The sequence below is a fragment of the Garra rufa genome, chromosome 1, assembly GCF_049309525.1.
Source record: "Garra rufa chromosome 1, GarRuf1.0, whole genome shotgun sequence".
NCBI classification, from domain to species: domain Eukaryota; kingdom Metazoa; phylum Chordata; class Actinopteri; order Cypriniformes; family Cyprinidae; genus Garra; species Garra rufa.
The window spans coordinates 41,967,779-41,987,558 of NC_133361.1; the positions used below are offsets into that span (position 1 = coordinate 41,967,779).

A 19,780-nucleotide genomic window follows, 5' to 3' on the forward strand; every position below is an offset into this window, starting at 1 on the left:
AAAGAAACACTTAACAGTGTCTTTTGGATGTTTTTTTTCTGCTAGTCTGAAAAAAAAAAAAAAAAAAAAAAACACTTTATGAAAAAGCAAAAAGCCCGATATCTCAAATTTGACAGGTGCATGAAAAAACAGCGTTTTTGCCTGCAGTGTCTCCCCTTAAAAAAAAAAAAAGATAATCGAGGACTAGGGGGCGCCAAAAGACAATGTTTTCTAGTTGCCTGGATCCAAAATGTAAGTTTTTCAAAGTGACAAATATGATGACAATCACACTCTAAAAGACCGACCAGTTGTTACTTAACCTCTGTAAAGACAGTTACTTTTAATTCAATCATGTTATTCCTGCTGCTTTTCTACACGCTTATGTTATAGTTCAATTTGTGTCAATTATGTAAACAAAATGACAAAACGTGTTAAAAGAACACAAAAATGTGTTTAAAATGAATACATCCTTTTTGAGAGTGTGCTGTAAGCACTCCATTTTATTTTATTTATTTTATTTTATCTTCGTCCTTTGTTGAGGAAAAAGGTGCCTTGCGCATTTCCAAGGAATCAAACACGGATGACACGCCTCTGTTAATACCGGACAGTTAAATTATCCAAAGGCTGCCCTCTAATATAGGTGGAGCTTGAGAGAACTGCACATTTAAGAGGCAAACGTTTATTGACTCCAGCACCGTGTGGGAACGCTGCGAGGAGACAAGGTGGGTCTTGCATTTCTGTAATTCCTTTCAGACGTTCTATGTTCATTTTCAGACAGCATGGTAAAAGTTACATGCGTAAAGTGCTTTGCTCATTGTGTTTCATTTTTGTAAAATTACGCTACGCGTCACTCGTTGCTATAGCAGATTTATTTCCTGCAATGAACTGACTTCACTTTTATGTGGTGCAGTTGTGTAATAAACTGTAAAAGAGAATTAAATGGAATAATAATTTAAAATTTTCATTTAATTTTTCTATTAGCTCATTAGTTTATCTAACACATTATTCTCTACTGGCAGATCGGTAACTTGGACCCCACGGATCCACGGACTGGTCATCACCTTCAGCCGTTTACAAACACACCTGTTCATTTACTATCTAAAGGTAAGTTGAACTGAAGTGCATCCCCTCTCTTTCCTTTACTTCAGCAGAGGTTTATTGTTTTTTAATTCAATTGATTGCTGTGTGGGAAATACCAAATTAAAATTAATCCGTGACAAAAAAAAAAAAAAAAAGATGAAATACCACAGTCACAGTTCCCTTTTTTTTTGCCACAGTAGAAGCATAGGTGCTAAAATCAGTCTATTAGTCACAATGTGGGCTGGCAGTCATAAGGGGGATTTCCTTTTATAAAGAAAAGTAAAGAAAACCGCACAGATTTAATTGACTGATGCCCTTGGTGTGCCCTCAGTCAGAAATAAGAAAATAAGACAGTCACCAGCTGTGCAACAACATTTTATTTGTTGGGTTTGAACCACTTTCTCTGAAACATTCATAATCCTGAGTTTCAGTTATTGTTTCTGAGGTCAGCATAGTTTCTCTGGTAAGCTTCTGGCTTCAAATTGTCAGATGTGAAAGAGGAAGCAGTGCAATAAATAAAATTATATACTTGCACGGTTATTGCTCAACTTTAACAAAAAGTTAATAAAAGTATAATTTTCTGCTTAAACACATCAGACACTATACATTTCAAACCTGTTACTTTTAACATTTTAACTCACTCTCTCTTTCTTTCCATCCATCCAGATGTTGAAAGTGACATTAGGCCTCGCTCTGGTGACCCTGGTTGCTTGCTCGCAGTGCCCCAACAATGAAGTCTGTGAGGCAGGCCAGTCATGCTGCCAGGATCCCACTGGAGATTTCAGCTGCTGCCCTTTCCATCACGTGAGAGACTAAACTAATGACAGATACATAAAGACAGTTTCATTTCCGAGCATTAGTGTCAGGTACTCTTCTGCAAATATAATAAAGGTTGTAGAAAGCAGATCAGATACGACAAGAGAAGGTGGACTGTACATTGATACGGAAGACAGTGTTCTGCGGTCACTCGGTTTTATGCTCTGTCAGATATCCCTCAATAGCACCCTTTTTGTAACACGCATTTACACTGTCAGCTGATGTAATGAGGGTTATGATAAGGCACTCATATAGTATCAACATGCAAATTCCTCTTTGATGACTTTGCTATTCAAAGAGCTCAAAGAAATGAAGCTGTAAAAAAGAGGTTGTGTGCCGGATGTCCAGCTTCAATATTGTTTGTGTGAATGATCAGCTCATGCATGTGTATAATGTGTGTGTATGTATGCGTGTGTGTAGGGAGAGTGTTGTGAGGACCACCTGCACTGTTGTCCTGAAAGCATGCTGTGCAGTGTTATGGACTCCACGTGTATAAACGCCACACATACACTGCCATTTGTGGAGAGGATACCGGCTAAACGGACAGACCTTCCCAAAGTGAGAAATTTTATAAGGAGTCTAGATAATAGTATTCAAATCTGTTTGTTATGTCTAATATGAATAGCTCACCCACAAATGAAAATCTGCCATTATATCTCAACCTCATGTTGTTCCAAACCTGAATATTTTGAAGAATGTTGGTGACCAAAGAGATGGTCAACTGTTTGGTTACCAACATTCTTTAAAATATCTTCTTTTGTGCTCTACAGAAGAAACAAACTCATACAAGTTTGGAACAACGTGAGTTAATGATGACAGAATTTTCATTTTTGGGTGAACTATTACTTTAACAATTCTTGTTTCTCAGTCGTTCAGAATGATTCCCTCATTATCTGCAAGTGAAGACGACATCACCTGTCCAGACGGCTCATTCTGTCCTGCTGAGTTCTCCTGTCTGCTGATGGCTTCATCATATGGGTGCTGTCCTGTAGCACAGGTAAGTTACATTATTGCTGGAATATGAGCCCAAACCACCTGCTCTTAGTCCATGACATGGTGTATTGAATGGCCTCTCACCTCTCCACAACAGAAACATGGTGTTGCTAAAACAGACCATTAGAGATATATTCTTTTTTATAAGAATATATACTACGTTCTTCTCTTTTTTCAGGGCCTTGTGTGCTCAGACGGAAAACACTGCTGCCCAAAAGACCATGAATGCAGTGCAGACAGCAGTTCCTGTGTCAAACTAAAAGGTATGAAAGAAAAGGAATGAGGGTGGACTATTGAGTTAATGATTAAAACTTTTATTTAAAGTACATCCCATGTAAGTTTGTTTTGGATTTACAGTAGTAAGATTAACTGTTTTCATTTGGATAGGATGTGAGTGTAGTTCATGGTGTTGTCCTGTGATTGTTTTTAGAACCAGAGACTGTTCTTTGTGGAGATGGGACCTCAGAGTGTCCTGTGGACACCACATGTTGTGAGTCAGAAGACGGTCAGTGGGGGTGCTGCCCCATGCCAAAGGTATCGGCACAGATTAAATACAGTAATATATGCAGAGACATACTGACACAGAGTTAAAAATTAAGCATATACATTTTTGAAACAGAATTTATTCTGTGTTTTGAAATAAACACCCTTTTTAATATTTATCAATTTATTAAAAAAAAAACTACACTACCAGTCAAAAGAGTTTGAACAGTAGGATTTTTTATGTTTTTTGAAGAAGTCCCTTCTGCTCACCAAGCCTGAATTTATTTGATCCAAAATACAGCAAAAGCAGTAATACTGTGAAAATTTGTTATTGTTTACTATTTACTATTTTTTCAATATTTAAAAAAGTTACATTTTTGTTAGGATTCTTTGATGAATAGAAAGATCCAAAGATCAGCATTTATATGAAATAAAAAGCTTTTGTAACATTATACACTACTATTCAAAAGCTTTTTTTTTTTAGAAAGAAATTATAGAAATTCATATTTTTATTTAGCAAGGATGCTTTAAATTGATCAAAAGTGATGATAAAGACATTTATAATGTTACAAAAGATTTCTATTTCAGATAAATGCCATTCTCCTGTACTTTCTATTCATTAACGAAATCTGAAAAAAATATACTTAGCTGTTTTCAACATAATAATAATAAATGTTTGCAGCAGAAAATGCAGCAAATTAGAATGTTACAATGCTTTCTGAAGGATCAAGTGACTGGAGTAATGATGCTAAAAATTCAGCTTCGAATTGACAGGAATAAATAAAAATTTAAAATATTCAAATAGAAAGCAGATACTTTAAATTGTAGAAATATTTCAACATTTTACTGTTTTTGCTGTACTTTAGATCAAATAAATGCAGGCTTAGTGAGCAGAAGAGACTAAAAACATAAAAAAATCTTACTGTTCAAAAACCTTTGACTTGCTGAATAAAAGTATTAAAGGGATAGTTTACCTAAAAATGAAAATTCTGTCATTAATTACTCACCCTCATGTCATTCCAAAGTCGTAAGACCTTTGTTTCTCTTCAGAACACAAATTAAGTTTTTATTTTTGATAAAATACGAGAGCTTTCTAAACCTTTGTAGACCCAGAAAGGTAGTAAGGATATTGTAAAAATAGTTCATGTGACATCAGTGGTTCAACTGTAATGTTATGAATCTAGAAAGAATACTTTTTGTGCACAAAGAAAACATACTCTCAGTACTCTCGTGAATACACGTCAAGGACTAAAACGGAAGAGAAGAAATTGTTGAATAAATGTATTATTTTAGTTTTTTTACACACAAAGTATTCTTATAGCTTACAGTTAAACCACTGTCTCATGTCACATGGACTATTTTATTGATGTCCTCATTATCTTTCCGGGCCGCTTGAACGTTTCACTTGCATTGTTGTCTATGCAGGGTCATCAAAAATATCTTAATTTGTGTTCTGAAGATGAACAAAGGTCTTACAGGTTTGGAACGACATGAGTAATTAATGACACAATTTTCATTTTTGGGTGAACTTTCCCTTTAATTTCTTAATTTGTTCATGAGTGTTTCACTTGTATACTTTTCTCTGTCATGTATCTTTTCTGTAGGCTGTATGTTGTGATGATAAAATCCACTGTTGTCCAGAGGACAGTGTCTGTGACGTCAAAGCCTCCAAATGCATGTCCTCCACCAATCAGGAGCTGCCTATGTGGGCCAAGTTCCCTGCTCGTCTTCGAGCTGAATGGGAAGATCACAAACGTAGGCTATTGTCTGAGAGAGTTGTTCATTTTCTGAAAACCTCCACCAATATAATTCAGCATTTTCATTTCTTTGCCCTTATTCTTCAAAAGCTGCAGAAATTAGGGCCGAAGCTGAACTCACTACAACCAGACAAATCACTACTGCTGGCATCCAGATGACTACATTGACTGGTGCACTCCCTCAGAGTATGTGCAAATATGTAAATGGCAGTACATATGTGTTTTATATGTGTGTACAAATAATAACACTTGCCTTCTTACAGCCTCTGATGTTCCCTGCAATGACACTGCGGCCTGTCCAGATGGATACACATGTTGTAAGTCTAAAGAAGGAGGATGGGCCTGCTGTCCTCTGCCAAAGGTAAAAAACCCATTGACAATAACCAATCCTGATGCAGAGCTGTGTTTTGGTTAAGTAATAGGTGTATGTTGATTTTCTCTGTAGGCCGTGTGCTGCGCAGACTTCACCCACTGCTGTCCTCAAGGTAAGAAATGTAACGTTGCTCTTGGGACGTGTGAGGACCCTTCAGGCTCTGAGCCCTGGTTCGAGAAATTGCCTGTGCAGCCAATCAGCCGTCTGAATGCGGGTGTTACACAAGGTAGTTCAAACCACTGAATCCAGTGCACACAGACACAGTACAAAACCATTTTATTAGTTTTTAAACTATCCATATATGTTGTGTTTTCAGTGCATTCAAATGTTGCCTGTGATGAGTTTTCGGCCTGTCCAGATGATAACACATGCTGTAAGACTCAAGAAGGAGGATGGGCCTGCTGTCCTCTGCCACAGGTAAATCATCTCACCTGATTTATTACTTTAGCAGAATTAGTGCATTGCTCCCTATACACAATTAGCTCAGCCATAACATCTATCTGTTTGCACTGGGGATGTATAGTCATGTGAAAAAGTTAGGACACCCTATTGAATTTCATGGTTTTCCGTATCAGGGCATCATAAAAAAATCTGGTCCTTGGCTGGTCTTAAAATTTGGAAAATAATTTATTCATTGAATTGTCATTATTTATTGAACAGAAATAAAGCCATGGGTGACAAAGTTAGGACACCCTTACTGTTAACATTGGAATTAAGAGGGTAAATAACAGTCAAGCACTGATTATCAAATATCTTTGATGAACTGATCATCAGCAAGTCTGAGCCCCTCTATAAAAGCATAAACTTTGGCAATTTGCTGGTCTGGAGCCTTCAGGTGTGTGTTAACACAATGCCAAGGAGGTAAGACATCAGCAATCATCTTAGAGAAGCAGTTGTTGCTGCCATCAATCTGAGAAGAGTAATATGGCCATTTCTAAACAATTTGAAGTTTATTCACAAGTGGAAGAAATTTAAAACAGACACCTCTCCTTCCAGGAATGATTTTGTTTGCACCATTAGAATCCAGATTTTCAAATAGTTGTATCTTAATAAACCATACATCAATGGAAAGCTTTTTATTCAGCTTTCAGGTGATGTATAAATCTCAATTTCAAAGAATTGACCCTTATGACTGGTTTTGTGGTCCAATGTCACATATCGATATATCACAGCATTTCCAGGTACTTCTAAATATTACTATGGTACAGTACTGGAAATGCTAATATATATCGATATGTGACACTGGACCACAAAACCAGTCATAAGGGTCTTTGAAATTCTTTGAAATTGAGGTTTATACATTACCCGAAAGCTGAATAAAAGGCTTTCCATTGATGTATGGTTTATTAAGACACAACAATATTTGGCCAAGATACAATTATTTGAAAATCTGAAATCTAAGGGTGCAAAAAATCTAAATATTGAGAAAATTGCCTTCTTAGCAATGCATATTACTAATCAAAAATTAAGTTTTGATATATTTAATAACAATATTATATTATAAAACAATTAGGTCCGATCAAACTATTCATTATATCAACTAATATGTGAATGGACACTAGCGTTTCATTCAGCAGCGAGACCTGTTTCAGTCCTGTTCCAGTTAGGCTACTGCATTACTATTGAATAGTTCAGTTTTTCGTTACAGTAAGTTTACCAAGTGACTCTTACCATTTGTAAATGAGATGGACCTCATCCACCACAATCCCGATCAGGTTGTCCCGGTAGACCTTGTTCGATAACATTTATCGCCACTTCTTTTTTAACAGCTAGGACTCGAGACTGCCTAATGCTATCTGGCATTGCCCGGTTCTGATCTGTTCCTTTTCGTGTTCGCCCAATACGCTTAACTACCAGCGGAGCTAACTGATAGATTAAACTCTTGCCATATCCAGTCGGCAAAACAGCAAAAACGTCCTTCTTGCAAAGGAATGATTCGAGCGCGGTTTTCTGTTCCTCTTTTATATTAAAAGCCAAGTCTAACTCGGTCATTGTAGCGGCCAAAGCCGTTTCAAACAACTGGTTTTCATCTGTAGATCTCTTTCAATGTTTACTAAATGATTCCGGACGTCGCAGCGCTGTCGTCATCGGCTTAGCTCGCCTCTGGCCCGCCTACATCAGATACACCGATTTGATTGGTTCCCAGAATTGCTTACGTATTGCAGTCACATGCATCATTGCTCGATACCAGAGTGTCTTGCAGAGACAATTCAAATTGTGCTCTCGCGAGACCTCTGGATTTCCAGGGTAACAAATATACCCATGCTACTTGCAACTGGTTTTGTGGTTCAGGGTCACATATAAAGACATGACACTTATAAAACAGTACTGTTTTTTTGTAAGCATTAAAATTTTGTGTACTAAGTTAAAGGAGCATCCTAATTTTGTTCTGTAGGCCGTGTGCTGTGAAGACTTTACCCACTGCTGTCCTAATGGTAAGAAATGTAACAATGCTCTTGGGACTTGTGAGGACCTCTCATGTTCTGGTCAGCCCTGGGTGGAACATGTGCCCGTGCAGCCAATCAGCAGTCAGAATATAATTGATACACAAAGTAAGTCAACAAACACTTTAAAGCCCTGAGACCAAACACACAAGCACACATTTAACATAAACTCTACTTTCTGTACCTTCAGCCAATGATGTTCAATGCAATGCCACTGCGGCCTGTCCAGATGGATACACATGCTGTAAGAATCAAGAAGGAGGATGGGCCTGCTGTCCTCTGCCACAGGTAAGTCTCCTATTGACAAGTAGCTTGGCCATTACATCTCTGTCTCATATAACTAATCATGATGCAGAGCTGTGTTTTAGGTTAAGTAACAGGTATATGTTCATGTTCTTTGTAGGCCGTGTGCTGTGAAGACTTTACCCACTGCTGCCCTCATGGTAAGAAATGTAATATTGCTCTTGCAACGTGTGAGGATCCTTCAGGCTCTGAGCCCTGGTTTGAGAAGGTGCCCGTCAAACTGATCATCAGTCAGAATTTGGCTGTTACACAAGGTAGTTCAAAGCATTGAACCCAGCGCACACAGACACAGAATAATACCATATTTGTTTTGGTTCTTAAACTGGTTTTCTTTTTTAGTGTCTTCACTGCATTCAAATGTTTCCTGTGATGACACCAAATCCTGTCCAGATGATAACACATGCTGTAAGACTCAAGAAGGAGGATGGGCCTGCTGTCCTCTGCCACAGGTAAATCAGCTGATCTATTAAAAGAATAATTCACAGAATAATAATTCTGTTAAATTCTGGAACACAAAAGAAGATATTTTAACTCTCCATTTTTTCCATAGGCCGTGTGCTGTGATGACTTCATCCACTGCTGTCCTCAGGGTACGACATGTAACGTTGCTGCTGGGTCTTGTGACGAATCTTCAGGCTCTACGCCTTGGCTGGAGAAGGTGCCCGTCACACCAGTCAGCAGTCCGAATGTGGCTATTACACAAGGTAGTTCCAAGCACTATTTTCCAGCACATACACACAGAATAATACAACTATTTTATTTGTTCTTAAACTGGTTTTATTTTTTCTAGTGTCTCCGTTGCATTCAAATGTTTCCTGTGATGACACCTCATCCTGTCCAGATGATAACACATGCTGTAAGACTCAAGAAGGAGGATGGGACTGCTGTCCTCTGCCACTGGTAAATCTAATAAAGGGGACTTGTGTGTATTTGGCAGTTCAAGCACAATAAGACATGACAGAGAACTTAGTTTAGGACTCACATGGCGTGCGACAGCTGCTTTTTGTGCACATAATTTAGATTTGTGTGCTCAAGAAAACCTTTAAAACATGATTTCAGCATGATAGACATAATCAAAACCAAACAGATGTTTTTAGCAGAGTATCTGAGATATGAGCTGTAAAGGCACAGCTCTATTCTGGAAAAGGGGGTAGGGAGCAGCAGCTCATTGCATTTAAAGAGGTGCACGAAAACAGCGTTTCTCTGTTTTCACTCAAAATAGCCATTTTCAAAATTATATAATATATGATCTTTGAGGTATTTTGAGCTGAACCTTCACAGACACAGTCTGGGGACACTTGAGACTTATGATACCTCTTTTGAAAAGGGGCATAATAGGTCTCCTTTAAAGGAATAATTCACAGAATAATAATTCTGTTAACTTTTCTTTCTTATGCGGAACACAAATGAAGATATTTTAACTCTCCATTTTCTCCATAGGCCGTGTGCTGTGATGACTTCATCCACTGCTGTCCTCAGGGTACGACATGTAACGTTGCTGCAGGGTCTTGTGACGAATCTTCAGGCTCTAAGCCTTGGCTGGAGAAGATGCCCGTCACACCAGTCAGCAGTCCGAATGTGGCTATTACACAAGGTAGTTCAAAGCACTGAATCCAGCACATACAGACACAAAATACTACCACTTTTTTGTTCTTAAACTGTTTTCTTCTTTTTATTGGCTTCGCTGCATTCAGATGTTTCCTGTGATGACACCTCATCCTGTCCAGATGATAACACATGCTGTAAGACTCAAGAAGGAGGATGGGCCTGCTGTCCTCTGCCTCTGGTAAATCACCTGATTTATTTAAGGAGACTTATCAGGAAAATCTGACTTTTTCCGTGTTTAAGGGCTGTAATCGGGTCCCCTGTGCATTTACCGACCCAGAAAATGAGAAACGGACAACCCAGTAACTGTTTTGGTAAGCCTTTTTCTGCAAGTGATGTAGAAATGGGATCATATTATAGTATTACCACCCCCTTAATCTACAGTCGTGGCCAAAAATTTTGAGAATTACATAAATATTGGAAATTGGAAAAGTTGCTGCTTAAGTTTTTATAATGGCAATTTGCATATACTCCAGAATATTATGAAGAGTGATCGGATGAATTGCATAGTCCTTCTTTGCCATGAAAATTAACTTAATCCCGAAAAAAGCTTTCCACTGCATTGTTAAGAAGGCTTCAGGGCGTCCAAGAAAGTCCAGCAAGCGCCAGGATCGTCTCCTAAAGAGGATTCAGCTGCGGGATCGGAGTGCCACCAGTGCAGAGCTTGCTCAGGAATGGCAGCAGGCAGGTGTGAGCGCATCTTCACGCACAGTGAGGCCAAGACTTTTGGAAGATGGCCTGGTGTCAAGAAGGGCAGCAAAGAAGCCACTTCTCTCCAAAAAAAAAAACATCAGGGACAGATTGATCCTCTGCAAAAAGTATGGCGAATGGACTGCTGAGGACTGGGGCAAAGTCATATTCTCCGATGAAGCCTCTTTCCGATTGTTTGGGGCATCTGGAAAAAGGCTTGTCCGGAGAAGAAAAGGTGAGCGCTACCATCAGTCCTGTGTCATGCCAACAGTAAAGCATCCTGAGACCATTCATGTGTGGGGTTGCTTCTCATCCAAGGGAGTGGGCTCACTCACAATTTTGCCCAAAAACACAGCCATGAATAAAGAATGGTACCAAAACACCCTCCAACAGCAACTTCTTCCAACAATCCAACAACAGTTTGGTGAAGAACAATGCATTTTCCAGCACGATGGAGCACCGTGCCATAAGGCAAAAGTGATAACTAAGTGGCTCGGGGACCAAAACGTTGAAATTTTGGGTCCATGGCCTGGAAACTCCACAGATCTTAAACCCATTGAGAACTTGTGGTCAATCCTCAAGAGGCGGGTGGACAAACAAAAACCCACTAATTCTGACAAACTCCAAGAAGTGATTATGAAAGAATGGGTTGCTATCAGTCAGGATTTGGCCCAGAAGTTGATTGAGATCATGCCCAGTCGAATTGCAGAGGTCCTGAAAAAGAAGGGCCAACACTGCAAATACTGACTCTTTGCATAAATGTCATGTAATTGTCGATAAAAGCCTTTGAAACGTATGAAGTGCTTGTAATTATATTTCAGTACATCACAGAAACAACTGAAACAAAGATCTAAAAGCAGTTTAGCAGCAAACTTTGTGAAAACTAATATTTGTGTCATTCTCAAAACTTTTGGCCACGACTGTACATGTTTCCACCCACAGCAACACCATTTTGTTTTTGCAAGCGGCAACGGTGTACCAGTTTTAATGCCATGGCAAAAGTTCAAGCAAAGCATGCTCACTGTTCTGTCGTTGGCTGCACAGTACACTATTTAGAGTCCCAGCCTCAGAGGAGACGAGATCAGTGGATTTATTGATATATTTACTCTTCTGCCACACAGATCTAATATAAACATGCAATTTCTTTCCCAACTGTTTACCTTCACAGACATAACCGACTTTTTTGTAACTCATGTGTGTTTTTAACATAAACGTGTCTGTATTTGACAGTTTAAACACAATAAGACATGAAAGAGATCTTAGTTTAGGACCCTTCATGCTGTGTGACAGCTGCTTTCTGTATGCGTGTTTTGGACTCAGAAGACCAAAACTTTAAACTGATATGGCTTTAAACACATGATTTCAGCTCGAAAGACATGATAATCAAAACCAAACAGATGTTTTTAGCAGAGTATCTGAGATATGAGCTGTAAAGCTCTATTCTGGAAAAGGGGGTGGGGAGCAGCAGCTCATTTGCATTTAAAGAGGTGCACGAAAACCGCAGTATTCAGTATTTTGAGGTGAACCTTCACAGACACAGTCTGGGGACATTTGAGACTTATGATACATTTGGTAAAAAAGGGCATAATAGGTCTCCTTTAAAGGAACAATTCACAGAATAATAATTCTGTTAACTTTCCTTTCTTATGCGGAACACAAATAAAGATATTTTAACTCTCCATTTTCTCCATAGGCCGTGTGCTGTGATGACTTCATCCACTGCTGTCCTCAGGGTACGACATGTAACGTTGCTGCAGGGTCTTGTGACGAATCTTCAGGCTCTAAGCCTTGGCTGGAGAAGATGCCCGTCACACCAGTCAGCAGTCCGAATGTGGCTATTACACAAGGTAGTTCAAAGCACTGAATCCAGCACATACAGACACAAAATACTACCACTTTTTTGTTCTTAAACTGTTTTCTTCTTTTTAGTGGCTTCGCTGCATTCAGATGTTTCCTGTGATGACACCAAATCCTGTCCAGATGATAACACATGCTGTAAGACTCAAGAAGGAGGATGGGCCTGCTGTCCTCTGCCACTGGTAAATCAGCTGATCTATTAAAGGGGACTTATGCTGGGTCCCAGGCAGGTTTTTGAGCCTGTAAGTTACAACTTTAAATCACAACACAGGACTTTGTAGCATTCCAGGCAAGTTACACCAAACTGCCTAAGCGCATTTATTATTGTTATATTATTATTAATTTGATTGCAACGTTATATGTCCTAAAGTCTCATTTCTCACCGTGTACCACTTGCATAAGCACTGCATCCGTAGGGGCTGCCATTGTTGTTTCGCGGGCTATGTGACGTCAGAGCGCAGAACTGGGAGTAAATCGATCTAGTACGAGTTCATGGGTGGGAAGTCACGGGTTTGACTGCAGTTCCAGTGCACTTTCACGGGTAGAAGGTTGGAAAAACATGAGTAACAGGGTTGCCTGGAACGTTTACTATTAGGAAAATCAGAATTTTTACATGTTTAAGTGCTATAATTGGGTGCCCTGTGCATTTACCTAGTAACTGGGATGGAAGGGGATTGTCTTATAATATTACCACCCCTTAATCTGTATGTTTCCACCCACAACACTGCCATTTTGCAAGCGGCAACGGTGTACCAGCTTTAACGCCATGGCAAAGCATGCTAACTGTTCTGTCGTTGGCTGCACAAATGAGCACAGAACCCTATTTAGAGTCCCAGCCTTGAGGAGACAAGAGAGCAGTGGATTTATTGATTTATTTACTTTATATTACACTGCTGCCACAAAGATCTAGTATAATATATCTAATAGATTCTTTCCAGCTGTTTACCTTCACAGACATAACTGACTTTTTTTGTAACTTGTGTTTTTAACAAAAACCTTTGTGTATTTGACAGTTTAAGCACAATAAGACATGAAAGAGAATTTAGTTTAATACTCACATGCTGTGTGACAGCTGCTTTCTGTGTGCGTGCTTCAGATGTTTGTGCTCAGAAAACCTTTAAAACGTATGATTGCAGCATAATAGACATGATAATCAAAACCAAACAGATATTTTTAGCAGAGTGTATGAGATATGAGCTGTAAAGGCACAGCTCTATCCTGGAAAAGCAGCTCTTTTGCGTTTAAAGAGCCATGCACGAAAACACTGTGTTTCTGCTTCCACTCAAAATAGACATTTTCAAAATGATATAATAAATGATCTGTAGGGTATTTTGATCTGAAACTTCACAGACACATTCTGGGGACACCTGAGACTTATATCACATTTAGTAAAAAGGGGCATAATAGGTCTCCTTTTAAAGGAATAATAATTCTGTTAACTTTTCTTTCTTGCGTGGAAAACAAAAGAAGATGTTCTGACTCGTTTTTCTCCATAGGCCGTGTGCTGTGATGACTTCATCCACTGCTGTCCTCAGGGTACGACATGTAACGTTGCTGCCGGGTCTTGTGACGAATCTTCAGGCTCTACGCCTTGGCTGGAGAAGGTGCCTGCTCTCACTAAACCAGGTCAAAGTTCACCTGAGAACGTGAACTGCGACTCTACTCACGCTTGTGCTGATTCCAACACTTGCTGTAAGAACATTGATGGAGCCTGGGGCTGCTGTCCTTTGCCTGAGGTACAGTATATCTTCCCAGAGGAGAAATACTAATCTAATCTTGCGTGAGTAACCAAATAAGAAAATACAAACTCCGTTTTCAACTTTGAATTTTATTACTCTTGGTGATATCAGTCCTGCTTTCACAGTGATGTTCTTCAGCAACATTTACTTGAGAAACCAAACTATTTTCAGAGAATTGCCCTATGGCTCAAAAGATGGGGTCGGTAAGATATTTTATTGCCTTTAAAAGAAGCCTCTTTTGCTCATCAAGGATGCCTTGATGCCAGTGCTATTGTGAAATATTAATACAATTTAAAATAGCTGTTGTTGTTTTTTTGATATACTTTAAACTGTAATTTGTGACCAAATTCTTAGGTAGCACGGGTATATTTGTAGCAATAGCCAAAAATACATTGCATGGGTCAAAATGATCAATGTTTCTTTTTTGCCAAAATGAATTGAATTGTCGTCATTGTCACATAATCCTTCAGAAATCATGCTAATAATTATTATTATCAATGTTGAAAACAGTTGTGCTGCTTAATATTTTTTGGAAACCATGGTAGATTTTTAAAGGATTTCTTGATAAATAGAACATCCAAAAGAACAGGATTTAAAACAGAAAGTTTTGATACTTTTGGTCAATTTAATGCATCCTTGCTGAATAGAATTTATTTAGTTATAAAAAATCTTATTGACCTCAAATTTTTGAACAGCAGTTTATGTAATTAAGTTAATTTTTTCCATAAACACATTCTTAAAACATAAACCTCAGTACTTTTTATAGTAGATTTATTAAAATCTCAATAAATAAAAAAATAAGCTTTAAGATGATGTGTATATATTTTTCTACAAGTATGTGTATCTGGTTTAAGGATGTTTAAATGAAAATCAAGCCCCAAAAATAATTTTGCAACCAAAGGGCACTTTAGACAAGTTTTATCACATAATAATAGTGCATATATTATTATAAAGAATTAATAATAAAAAATAACTAAAAGTCAGGTTGTTCTGTCTGCAGGCTGTGTGTTGTAAGGATAAATTCCACTGCTGTCCACACGGCACCAGTTGTGACTTTGTAACACTCAGCTGCAAAGGCAACACTACATCTGTACCTATGACAGACATAATCCAACCCCCAGCTAAGGAGGAACAGAGACAACATGAGGAAGTGAAAGAGAGAGTGGGAAAGTACAATAGCAGGGTTCCATGTGATGCACAAACTTCCTGTCCTGATCACACTACTTGCTGTCTTATTGCAAAAACCAGCAAATGGGGCTGTTGTCCTCTGCCTAATGTGAGTGTGACTCTGTTATATACAACACAGAGATGTTTATTAATGCTAAACATCTTCTATATTCTCATACAAAGCCATGTGTAAATTCCAAATTCTCATACAAAGCCATGTTTCTGCAAGTTGTCGTTTTGAACAACCTGTTTTTCTGGTTTTATCATCATGATACAGCGTTTATCAATAAGGTCCTTTGTTTTGATGAGTGTATATATAGATCCAGGTACTTCCTTGTGTGAGTAACACAAATAAACAGTCCTCACTGACTCAAATGTGGATACAAAGTACAATACTGTTTAATTAAAATTAATACAAAAATGTTACTAAATTTTATTAAGCAAGGATGCTTTAAGTTAATCAAAAGACATTCAAGACAGTAAAGACATTTAATGTTACATAAAGATTTCTATTTCAAATGAATACTGTTCTACTGAACTTCCCATTTAACCAAGAATCGTGAAAAAAAATCATGGTTTCCACAGAAAAAAAGAAGAAATGTTCCCTAAGCACCAAATCAGCTTATTAGACTGCTTTCTGAAGGATCATGTGACACTTAAGACTGGAGTTATGATACTGAAAATTCAGCTTTGCATCACAGAAATAAATTACATTTGAAAATATATTTAAATGGAAAGTGGTTATTTTAAATTGTAATAATATTTTACAACATTATTGTTCTTTACTGCGTTTCGATCAAATAAATGCAGCCTTGGTGAGAATAAGAGACTTAAAAAACATTAAAAAAATCTTACTGATCTCAAAGTTTTTACAATAGTATGTGATTACAAATAAAAAAAAGAGTTTTAAAAGGAGCATGTTATGAAGGTCAGATTGCCCATATGTTTCATTTTTTTCTCAGGCTGTTTGTTGCACAGATGGGGAACACTGTTGTCCGGCTAACTACAAGTGTGATGTGACCAGTGTGTCTTGCATCAAGGGAGATGTGGTGATCCCCTGGTACAATAAAATCTCCGCTCAAAGCACACAGGCTCCAAGCTTGGATCTCGGCGCTGTTAAGTGCGATGAGCAGTTGAGTTGTTCTGCAGATTCGACCTGCTGCCATCTATCCACAGGAGAATCGGGCTGCTGCCCTCATCCTGAGGTAAGAATATATATAAGTGGACTGGCTACAGAAAATCTATTCACGTTCAATGCATTTATTGTGCCTTTTATATGTCATAGGCTGTTTGCTGCCCAGACCAGCAGCACTGCTGTCCCACAGGCTACAGGTGTGACCTGCGTAGACGCTCCTGCATAAAAACCACCTGGCTGCATGTGGAAATAGTCCCACTTGCCCACATTGGTGGCCAGAATCCACAGTTGAGCGTCTCAGAAAAGGACATTCAGTGTGGAGGTGGATATAGTTGCCAAGATACTGAGACCTGCTGTCCAACCTCCCAGACCACCTGGGGCTGTTGTCCGTCTCCAAAGGTAACCCATTAAACTTTAAACAATAGTTCACCCAAAACATTAAACATTATTTCTTTAATTACGCATGTCCCTCATGTCATACTTTAAGATATGCCACAAATTAAGATATTTTTGATTAAATCAGAGAGCTTTCTGACCCTGCATAGACGTTCAAGGCCCAGAAACGTAGTAAGGACATTGTTAAAATATGTGAAATCAGTGGTTCAACCGTAATTACAGTCGAAGTCAAAAGTTTACATACACCTTGCAGAATCTGCTAAATGTTAATTATTTTACCAAAATAAAAGGGATCATACAAAATGCATGTTATTTTTTATTTAGTACTGACCTGAATAAGATATTTCACATATTTACATGTAGTCAACAAGAGAAAATAATGGTTGAATTTATAAAAATGACCCCGATCAAAAGTTTATATACACTTGATTCTTAACACTATGTTCTTACCTGAATGATCCACAGCTGTGTTTTTATTTTGTTTAGTGATAGTTGTTTATGAGTCTCTTGTTTGTCCTGAAATTAAACTGTCCACTTGTTCTTCAGAAAAATCCTTCAGGTCCCACACATTCTTTGGTTTTTCAGTATTTTTGTGTATTTGAACCCTTTCCAATGACGACTGTATGATTTTGAGATCCATCTTTTCACACTGAGAACAACTGAGGGATTTTTATGCAACTATTACAAAAGGTTCAAACGATGCTTTGGAAGGAAACACGATGCATTAAGAGCCAAGGGTGAAAACTTTTGAACAGAATGAAAATATGTATTTTTTTTCTTATTTTGCCTGAATATCATATTATTTTCATTTAGTCCTGCCCTTCAAAAGCTACAGAAGAACTAATGTTTTCCAGAAGATAAAAAAATAAATTAAATTGAGTTTGACCCTGATCTTCAAATTAAAAAAGTTTTCACCCCCGGCTCTTAGTGCATCGTGTTTTCTTCTGGAGCATCAGTGGGCATTTGAACCTTCTGTAATAGTTAAATATGAGTCCCTCAGTTGTCCTCAGTGTGAAAAGATGGATCTTAAAATCATACAGTCAAGGGTTCAAATACACAAAATGCTAAAGAAACAAAGAATTTGTAGGAACTGAAGGATTTTTCTGAAGAACAGCAGGCAGTTTAACTGTTCTGGACAAACGTATGAACAACTATCACTAAACAAACAAATAAAAAACAGCTGTGGATCATTCAGGTAACAACACAGTATTAAGATTCCAGTGTATGTGGACTTTTGAACGGGGTCATTTTTATAAACTTATAAGTGGACTTATCTTATTCAGGTCAGTACTAAATAAAATAAATGCATTTTGTATGATCCCTCTTTTTTCAACAACAATTCTACCTTTCTGGGCCTTGAATGTGTCAGTTGCATTGCTGTCTATGCAGGGTAAGAAAGCTCTCGGATTTCATCAAAAATATCTGTTTTTCGATGAGCGAACAAAGAATGAATTTCCTTTGAATATATTCATGGAAATGAGCACACTGTCTTGTGATCTCAGTTCTATCGACCTTTCTGTAAATTCAAATGGCAGTCAAACTGTAGATCTTTATCTTAGTCAGGTTCCTGTTCTCATCCTTGTACTTTCCCTTACTCATTTCTTTCCTTTGTTATCGCTCCCTCTAAAGGCGGTGTGCTGCGATGATATGCAACACTGCTGCCCTACTGGATACAAATGTGGCCAGGGTGGAACTTGTACTTCATCCGCAGGCTTTGACTGGAACAACTGGAACAACTGGAGGGTGTTCTTCTCCAAAAAGAAACGAGCTACTGCTCTGTAAAAAAAAAACCACAAGTCTCTTAAATGGCCAACACTCCCTAAAGTGTCAGATTTTTAAAAACGATACATTTATCAAAGTACTAATCAGAGATAATCAAACAGTTTACTGCAAAAGGTTGAGTTTATTTGCAGGAGAAAGTTTCATTAGGGCTGAATATGATTGTTAATGTCTATCAGTAATACCAACTCAATTTTAGCCACTGAGCCTTTTTGTACATTTCAATAATGAGTCATTATTATAAAGTGTACATTGTTCATACGTGTTTTGGCTACTGCTGTTTATCTAAAGAATAATTTGACTACGGAATGAAAAGATGTAACACATATTGAAGCATAGATGACCTCTAGTGGCTGTTCAATTCACACGTCTGTCAGTATAACTTACATGCACAAATATCACAGGCCTCTGTGGTTTACAGGTTACATTTTTGTCAGACTTGACATCATGCAGTCATGTGATTGTGACCACATCGCCCTGGATAAGGAAACATATTAAATTCTCTCTTCAGATAACAAACATCACCTTTTCTTTACAATTTTTTTTTATTGCAGGTCCTGATCTTTACCATTAATTGTGTAATTGTCTTCTTTATTATTTCAAATGCTGGTTTTTAACAGTTATATTGATCGAGCGTCATGACAGATGACTAAAAGTTTTTATGAAGTATAAATGTGACAGCTCTGAAACCTCGTCAGCAATAAGAGAGAAATAAAAGAGAGTTTAAATTAAATTTGTCTATTGTCTTTTTTTTAATCTTCTTTTCGCTTTCAAATTTATCCTTTTTCAAATGTATTCAATTTATTTCAAATGTAAATGAACTTATTACAATTGTTAAAAATATATTTATTTTGTATTTTATAGAAATACACTACCAGTCAAAAGATTTTCAATGTTTTTTAAAGAAGTCTCTTCTGCTCACCAGAGATATTTGGATATGTTTGAGATATTTTTACTACTTAAAATAAATGTTTATTTAATAACTGTTATTTGAATAGATTGTAAAATGTAATTTATTCCTGAGATTTCAAAGCTGAATTTTTAGCATCATTATTCCAGTCATGTGATCCTTCAGAAATCATTGTAATATTCTGATTTGCTGCTCAAAAACATTTATTATTATTATTACTATTATTATGTTGAAAACAGCTGAGTATTTTTTATAGGTTTCTTTAATGAATAAG

The 19,780-nt window shown here is 37.7% G+C and overlaps 1 protein-coding gene across 2 annotated transcripts; it reads left to right on the forward strand.

Moving 5' to 3' along the window:
• The first annotated feature begins 631 nt into the window (after positions 1-631).
• grna (granulin a) lies at positions 632-19,329 on the forward strand. Of its 2 annotated transcripts, XM_073840889.1 has the most exons (27): positions 632-701; positions 999-1,083; positions 1,726-1,863; positions 2,296-2,433; positions 2,744-2,872; positions 3,047-3,131; positions 3,299-3,402; positions 4,956-5,106; positions 5,199-5,294; positions 5,372-5,469; positions 5,554-5,707; positions 5,798-5,898; positions 7,877-8,033; positions 8,116-8,213; positions 8,329-8,482; positions 8,568-8,677; positions 8,779-8,932; positions 9,019-9,128; positions 9,669-9,822; positions 9,923-10,014; positions 12,217-12,370; positions 12,453-12,562; positions 13,877-14,116; positions 15,120-15,395; positions 16,249-16,491; positions 16,572-16,820; positions 18,447-19,329. In XM_073840889.1, the coding sequence occupies exons 3-27, from the start codon at positions 1,726-1,728 to the stop codon at positions 18,597-18,599; spliced, it is 3,648 nt and encodes a 1,215-aa protein (XP_073696990.1). In that variant the 5' UTR covers positions 632-701; positions 999-1,083; the 3' UTR covers positions 18,600-19,329. The 2 variants fall into 2 exon arrangements, with proteins under 2 accessions (XP_073696990.1, XP_073696999.1); XM_073840898.1 differs by lacking the exon at positions 15,120-15,395.
• Positions 19,330-19,780: the final 451 nt, after the last annotated feature.

Bases quoted from the DNA above. Each gene is read 5' to 3' on its own strand.
- grna (XM_073840889.1), top strand. From the start codon at position 1,726: ATGTTGAAAGTGACATTAGGCCTCGCTCTGGTGACCCTGGTTGCTTGC. The intron at 5,470-5,553 runs GTAAAAAACCCA...TTTTCTCTGTAG, and splicing joins CCTGCTGTCCTCTGCCAAAG to GCCGTGTGCTGCGCAGACTT. The intron at 12,563-13,876 runs GTAAATCAGCTG...TTTTCTCCATAG, and splicing joins CCTGCTGTCCTCTGCCACTG to GCCGTGTGCTGTGATGACTT.